At 38.6% G+C, this 8,552-nt stretch overlaps 1 protein-coding gene across 1 annotated transcript; it reads right to left on the minus strand.

Moving 5' to 3' along the window:
• Window positions 1-1,496: 1,496 nt before the first annotated feature.
• LOC145054465 (ABC transporter B family member 19-like) lies at window positions 1,497-6,638 on the minus strand. Its single transcript, XM_079002672.1, has 8 exons — window positions 5,601-6,638; window positions 5,470-5,524; window positions 5,220-5,395; window positions 4,960-5,124; window positions 4,584-4,879; window positions 4,199-4,515; window positions 1,999-4,121; window positions 1,497-1,923 (listed from the first exon to the last, which is right to left on the minus strand). The coding sequence occupies exons 1-8, from the start codon at window positions 6,636-6,638 to the stop codon at window positions 1,576-1,578; spliced, it is 4,518 nt and encodes a 1,505-aa protein (XP_078858798.1). The 3' UTR covers window positions 1,497-1,575.
• Between the last annotated feature and the right edge of the window lie 1,914 nt (window positions 6,639-8,552).

Raw genomic sequence — 8,552 nt, forward strand, 5'->3', positions numbered from 1 at the left:
TACCACCATCATCACAACCTATATCGACAATACCAAATCACTCAAGAAAAAAAACACAAAAAACTGACCATTAACTTAATCCCTCACATGCGATTCCTGTTTTGATCGTCCTTTCCACTTCACGATGCCACCATTTTCAGACCTGCAATCAAGAAGCAAGGGAGATGCAGAGGAGGAAGGCTACAATTAGAATCGAAAAGGGTGTGTGCCGATCGAATTTTTAGACAAGACAAGAAGTGGAGTTCGATTTCTTTTGTTGTTGGGATACATACGTGGACTTGGGGGTTCACTGCCAGCGGAGATGGCAGCACTGGCGGAGAAGGTGGCCGGCTAGTGGTGGAGGGGAGGCGGAATCGGAGATACAGTGGGAAGGGGCGTCGATGTTTCTGAAAGAAAGAGAAGAGAGAAAGGAGCGAGGTATTAGGGCAAAAAAGGAATAGTCGTTCTCTTTTTTAAGTTCAAACACGCCTCCACGTCTGAAAAATTAAGAGCCATCTAATAAATTAAGAGGCATAAATTCATATCCAACCAAACGGTCTGAATCTGAAAAATTAAGACATTACCTCTTAATTTCTCAATTAAGAGGCTACCAAACAGGGCCTAAGCTTATTTAAAAATGTTTTTAATTTTTTAACTTATAACAATGTCAAAATAAAGTTTAAAAAAAATGTTTGGATTAGTTTATCTAGTGTTAAAACACTATAAGTTGATATGTCTTTTTTAGTGTTTGACGAAATAAACAAAAAAAAGTTCCTAAAGTTGTTAGACAACTATAAATTATAAGGAGTTTCGATAAGTTAAAAATTAGTCGGTTAGAAACTTATCAAAAAGAATTTATCTTTGATTCTGTACCGCTATAATTTATTTTTAGGGATAATGACTTAGGAGGGTAATAAGGTTTCTAGTTTGTCCGTATTAGGTCACTAAGGTTTTTTTTTTTTTTTTTGTGCGTATTAGACCAATATGGTTGTTATTACCGTTTAGAAATAGTCCTTTTTACCGGTTAAAACCGGTAAAAGGACTATTTTAACTAGGGGTGACAATTATGGACACGACACGAAACGAAATTAGGACGAAACTGAAATTCAAATTCGTGTTCGTGTCAAGTGTAAAAAACACGATGTTGTGTAGTGTCGTGTTCGTGTTCAAAATTCGACACGATATTGACACGATTTAGCATTTATTTGTCGTGTTTTTCGTGTTTCTCATGTTATGTATGATTAAATATTAATTAAATACACTAATTATTATATTATGTTATTTTTTCGTGTCGTGTCGTGTTTGTCGTTTTTTAATTGGTTCGTTTTCGTGTTAGTTAGAAAAAACACAACATCATGTCGTGTTATATAAAACCTTATCGTGTCGTGTCGTGTCGTATTAGACAAAAACAAGACACGATGACCCGATTTGCCACCCCTAATTTTAACTTATATTATACCGATACGAAACATTTTAACGTATACCCAGACCCATATGAAACCGGTAAGACCGGCGAACCAAAACTGAATTTTAAGGGAGGTGAATAGCTAAATAGTTCATAAGATTATTTACAGTATACAAATGAGGGATTCTCAATTAACCAAAAACATTAGCTTCCATTTCAGCTCGAGCAAGGCTAGCATAAACACCATCAACATGGGAAGCCATGAGTGTGTCATGGGTTCCATATTCAGACACCTTACCATCTTGGACCACCGCTATAAGGTTGGCTTCTCTAATGGCGGAGAGGCGGTGAGCCACCACTATGGTGGTGGTCCGTTTGGTGATCTTCCTAAGCGCTTCTTGAACATGCTTCTCCGATTCCAAATCCAGTGCACTGGTTGCTTCATCTAGTAACAACACCTTTGATTTCTTCACTATTGCCCTAGCTATTGCTAACCGTTGTTTCTGACCTCCTGACATCTGAATCCCACTCTCGCCGACCTAAAAACCGGCAATCCTTAAGGTAAACAACAATTTAAATTACAAAATGTATTGTGATTTTGTTCAGAATTATACCTCAGTTTCATAACCTAGTGGGAGACCACAGATGAAATTGTGAATGCAAGCTTCTTTAGCAGCTTCTTCAATCTCCGACATTGAAGAATTAGGGTTTCCGAATCGTATGTTTTCTCGAATGGTGCCAGCAAACAAAGCAGGCTCTTGACCCACCAAAGCAGTTTGAAGACGCAGCCATTTCAAATCAAGCTCCCTCAAATCCACTCCTCCCATCAAAACTTTCCCTCGGATCGGATCATAAAACCGTTGTGTCAACCATATGACTGTCGATTTCCCAGAACCACTCCCTCCGACGACCGCCACCATGGTTCCACCTTTCACCTTCAAACTGAAATCCCTCAAAACAGTCACATCTGGCCTACACGGATAAGCAAAACTCACCATCTTAAACTCCACATCATACGGCCTTGATCGTTCCATCGTTTTGTCTTTCCCGTGAATCAATGGCTTACGATTAAGAATATTAAAAACCGCTGGAATTGCAGTAGACGCCATTGAAGTATCTGGAGCAAGACCCGCCAGTTGTCCAACCGAAAACGAGCTCAAAACAAGGATCAGGAAGATCTTGTACACATCTCCAAACGTCGTGTAGTCTTCTTTCACAAGGTAAGCCCCAGAAAACAGAACCAGAGTATACGCAGAGTACATTGCACCTTGAGAGAACCCTAATGCTATCCCTGTAAGTTGCGATCTTCTCACAGAAGTTGCTTTTGGCTCCAACAAAGATTTCTCAAAAGACTGAACGATCTTTTCTTGAGTTGCAAAAGTTGCCACTGTACGAATGTTTGATACTGCACCTGAAGCTATACCACTAGCTTTATCATATGAACCATTATCAAGCTTCGAACCAATGTTGACAATCAAGCTAAAATAGCTAGCGCCAAGTGTAAATGGAGTAAGAATAGTAGCCAAAAGGGCTAACCTCCATTCAAGATAAAACGAGACACTAAGTCCAACAGCAGCTGAGCTCAACCCCATGAAAATAACAGAGTATCTATCTCCTAGAACTGATCTGAAACTTATACAGTCAACAGACAACCTTGAAATAAGTATTCCGGTTGAGTTTTGGTCTGAGTCAAACCAACCCGGTTCTTGTTTCAGCATTGACCGGAAAAGAACATTGCGAACCCTCTTGGTGAGCTTTGTTCCCGCCAAACCACAGAATCCTTGTTGAATCGTCATGGTGAGAATACACCCAAACCCTAATCCGATCAATGCCAAACAAAGGTACCCCACATCTTTCTTCAATTTTGACTTTTCTGGATTGAAATAGACTTTTAGGGCTTGACCTAAAACCAATGGGAATAGAGAGAGAATCGCACCTGCAAGTATACCAAAAATTACGCCAACAAAAAGCAAACTCGCCTCTGGTTTCTGTAATTTCCATACTTGAGAAATCCCGTATGATGATACTTTCTCTGTTTCTACTTGGTTTGCTTCTTGAGCGGATTTCATGTACCCAGATAACGAAATCTCATACACATGGTTTGATTTCAACAGATCATAATTACCAGATGCTTCATGATTTATAATACCCATTTCGCCCTTTTCAGCTACTGGGCTCATTGAAACAGCTTCAGATGCAAGCTTGATGAGAGAAAAGTAAGCTCCTTCTCTTGTCATGAGCTGATTATGGTCACCAATTTCCACAACAGATCCTTGCTCAAGAACAACAATCATGTCAGCATTTCTGACAGTTGCGAGTCTATGAGCAATCACAATTGTGGTTCTTCCTTTTGAGATGTTATCAATGGCTTGTTGAACAAGAGACTCAGAGTTTGAATCTAAAGCACTTGTGGGCTCGTCTAAAAGAAGAATCTTAGGATCTTTGATCATAGCACGAGCTAATGCAATACGTTGCTTTTGACCTCCTGACAGCTGGCTTCCTTTGTCCCCTACCTGTGTGTCATACCCTTGTGGTAAATCAGATATGAATTTGTGTGCATTCACTGCAACACAAGCAGCAATAGCATCTTTCTTAGTGGCATTCTCTTTCCCCATTAAAATGTTTTCAAGAATTGTGTCTGCAAACAAGACAGGCTCTTGACCCACCATCCCCATTTGACTTCTCAGCCATTTCACTTGTAAACTTCTTATATCTTCACCATCCACCATTATCAAACCTGCCATTTTTAATTTTTATACCAAGATTAGCTTCAAAACCAAATTGTAATTTAAACTATATCAAGCTCTTAATTACCTTCATTAGGATCATAGAACCTTTCCAAAAGAGCAAAAATGGTGGACTTTCCTGCCCCACTAGCACCAACTAATGCTGAAGTTCTTTGAGATGGAATCACTAAATTTAGAGAATTCAAAATTGGGACATTTGGGCGAGATGGGTAGACAAAAGAAACACCTTTAAGCTCTACTTTTCCACGAACATTATCAAGCTTTCTTCCTAAAGTACTATAAGGATCAATGGCTGGGATTCTATCTATAACTTCAAACACTCTACTAGCTGCTACAGTCCCTTGTGCAAATTGAGCCAAATATGATAAAGATAACGCCAATCCCCTGTATCACACACAAGTTAATTAATTAGTTAGTTATTTAGTTAGTCAGTCAGTTAGTTAGTTAGTTACCTGCCACCAACATTGACACCAAAGAAGCAAGCAATGGCTGCACCACCAGATAACTCGTTTCTTGATACCAAAATAGATCCATACCAGAAAGCTAATGCCCATGTTGAATAAGTAACTAAATATATCACACCAATTCCTATACCCTTTGCAAAACCCAGTTTTTTTCCTACTGGAACTGATTCATCCAATACTGCATCGTATCTTGCTGCTAAATTCTCTTCTGCTACAAAAGAAAACACAGTTCTGATTGAACTTATGGCTTGTTCTGCTATGCTTCCGGCTTTTTTGTAAGAATTCTGTAAATAAAACATCAAAAATTAGATGAATATGTCAGAGTGTTTTTTATGGTTTTATTAAATTTTTAGTTCTTTCTTACCACTTCTTTTGTAGCAAGGCCGACATAGACTGCTTTATAGGCAATGCCACAGAACATTGTTAATGGAGTCACAGCAAGAACTGCTAAAGAAACCTTCCAAGATTTTAAGAATCCAACTGTGTAGCCACATATGAAGGTAAATATGTGATAAATGAAGTGTGCCATCTGTAGCATTTCACAAATTTCACCAAGTCAAACACCAACTAGGACACAAAAGTAGTCGACATAGATCATGTTTTTTTTTCTTAAAAAGATTATACCTTGTCCCCCATAACTTCTTGGATTTGAGCAACATCACTTGAGATTCCATGCATGATGTCACTAGTAGTAATGTCTGTGTCAAAGAAGCTAACGTCCTGTCTCAAAACTGCTCTTAGGTATTTGGTTCTTATTCTATGAGCTGATCTTTCTCCCACCAATCGCCAACAACCAATTTCTATCAAATTATAAGAATCATATTGTTAAATAATTATACTTGATAAAAAGATCCCATGACACAAAGAAACTTACGTAAATAGGCTCCAAACATCACTATTCCTGCTAACCCCGCCATTAGCACACATACCTGATGTTTATACGCCAAAAAAAATTAAACGAAGATGTAGAAATAACTCAATAAGAGTAAAAAATAAATAAATTACCTTTCTGACATCTTTTATCATCTGGTCCTTGTCGTTATCCAAAGCGATTTTATTGACAAAATTTCCAAAAAGATAAGAGTACCATGGTAAAGACCCTCCGTTTATCAAAGCACCCAAACACCCTATTACTACAAGAAACATATCAAATTTTGTCGAATACTTAAACAACCCAAAAACCCCGATGCTTTTTGGTGCTACAATTTCATCCTCATCAACCTCGTCCCCCTCCTCCACGTAACTTTGAAGATACTGACTATGATTACTATTATAATCATGGCTCCTAAAAGAAATCCCATAAGGACTATTTTGCCCATCATAATCATATCCCCCCATACGATCATGATCAACATAAGCACGTGAAACAGAGAACCATCGGGGATCTTGTTTGTTTCCTCCTGTTTCATTCTCTATATCATCATCATCATCATAATCACTTATAAAAGATTCAGCATTACTTTTTCTAGGAGTACGATTTCCCATTTTTGCAAAAGTAAGAGACTTAGTGTAACCAGCATTGAAGGAAGTGCTATGTGGCTGATGATTGTCGACAAAGCTTTGGAGTTCGATTCTACCAGGAGTAGGAGACAACACAGTGGAATATTCATAATGTGGATTTGTAAAGTTACGAAAGTTAACATCATAACTATTAGAAGTACGAGAAAGATAAAATTCGTTAGCTGACTGGCGGAATACACGGTTGCCAGGTGTAGGAGCCGGGGAGGGTGAGTGTGAGGGTGTGGGCCCGGCCCATGGGCTTAGAGCTGCACCAAGGGCGGCGGTGCTACGGTTGTTTTGCGGTTCAAACTGCCATGAGATCTCAGCTTGCCATGACCGGTCATTGTCGGAGGCAAAAGGGGTGGTGGGAGGTACACGGTGGTTGTTATGTCGGGTTCTTTGTGAAGATGGGAATGGGTATGTGTGAGGGCTGTAGAATGAGAGAGAAGGAGACTGGTGGGAGCGGGATGGAGTTGGGTGGTGAGGCCGGTGGGTGGAGGTGGAGCTGCGGTGGTGGTCTATCTCGCCGGAAAATTCTGCCATGGAAGAAAGAGGTTACTTACTGACATGCAGAAGGTGGTCAGTCTTTTTCTTGGTTTCTGTTTAAAACATAAGTGGTATGTGAGAGATGGTCAATGATTCGTTTGAGGAATTATATTAAAAAGTTATATATATTTTTTTGCAGGCGCTATTAATTAGAAGGTATTGTTTAATGTTTTTGAGTTTTGAGATTTTGGTTGATTATAACTTGTTGTATTTCAGTGTGGCTTCTTCTTCTTCTTCCTGTACTGTAGTTATGAGTATGACATGTTTACATTTTGATAATGATTACCCAACTCTATTTGGCCATGTCCAAGTGTCGTTTGTTTAAGAAGCTCTTGCATGTCAAAAATAGCAAAAATTAATTAATTATATATTTCTTGGTTGGAACAGCAACCAAATGGCAGTCTGAGACTTTAATTAATGTAAGTGCATTCTTTAACTCCAATTAATGGATATTTGAGTTTGACAAAGTCTTTAAACATCGATCAAACTAAATCTACCCAATTACACTAGTGAAAATGGCTTTGTAATTGGATGACATTCCTAAAACTCGATAGATTTTTCAAGTAAGATGCTATAAGCCTATAATAGGAAGAAACCAAGGTTGGATGCTGTATTAGACAAATCAATGAAACTATGTTACTGTTTCTTTTATATAACCTAAAATATAATCAAAGTTGGCTGATGTTTCTTTCATGTATTGGTAAATACCAAATGATTTATTACCCTCTGGTAATCCCTTTGCCTCTTCAAGGCGAAGAAGCTAACATGCAAAACGGGTCAACCGGTTAGTCAAACATCCATGGAAGAAAAACAAACCACAAGAGGGAAGCTTAAATATAGAAGCTTGAGCCAAATGGCAGTCGACCCTTTTAGGACATTCTTTAACTCTAATGGCCGTTTGACTTTGACAAAGTCTACAAACATCAATCAAACATAATGGCAATAAAAAAGAATCCACATCAGAAAACAGAAACCAGTTTCAATGATTTTCAATCTCAGTTTGAAGTTTTGATTATCATACTAAAAAAATCAACAGAACATTCCACAAACAGGATATTAGAATCATCAAATACAATAAGATCTGATTACTCCTCATCTTCATTGTCATATTGTCTGTGGCATAACAATTGTACTCCATTTCTGGACTTAGATGGCTTCTTTTTAATAGAGAACTTCATGCTGGGAACAAAAAAAAACTGCCACCTTCTCCATTAGTCGACTTGCTGGTTTTCATCATCGGAACTTCTTGAGAAATCTTCATGCTTCTCTGACTTGAAGCATCGCATCAACCCTTCCAATTTCATGTCTTGACTTCATGGACTTGAGTTCATGGAGTGTAGAAAGAATGTCCATACTTATTTTGAATCACACATTCTATTCTCCATCATTTTCATCAAATCTCCCTTCTCTTCAACCTCTTTTTCTATATACCAGGGCTCAAAATTTCTCGCAGCCCCTAACTCCAAAGCATAATCGGAGTTTTGAGGGTCTGTTGTTTTGGTTATCTCGGCTAAACACTGTGTACACTTGAAATAAAAACGGTATATTTTAATCCCTAGATAAGTCTCGCCAACATTCTCTTCTTTACGTGAGTTGAACTTAATGTTCCACATGTTTTGCAGCGGATGCTCATCGGAAGCATATCACGTACCTTTTTTTTGCTGATTCTTCATTTCTTCGGCATTCTCCCCCTTGGAATTTTCGCCGGATTAAAATCTGGCAGATAGTAGTATTTTTTGTACCTTTCTCTCTCCCATCTCTTCTTTCTTTCTTCCTTACCGCTCAAACACCACTATCTAATAAACAACAATGGAAGGCAACAGTGTCAGTGGGACGTTGGAGAATCGAGAAGATGGTGGTTTGTATGCAGCTGCGAAACGACGATCAAAGACGACAATGGTGGTGGGACGA

Source organism: Lactuca serriola, chromosome 1, assembly GCF_051521515.1.
Source record: "Lactuca serriola cultivar US96UC23 chromosome 1, Lser_US96UC23_V15, whole genome shotgun sequence".
In the NCBI taxonomy this organism is placed as follows: domain Eukaryota; kingdom Viridiplantae; phylum Streptophyta; class Magnoliopsida; order Asterales; family Asteraceae; genus Lactuca; species Lactuca serriola.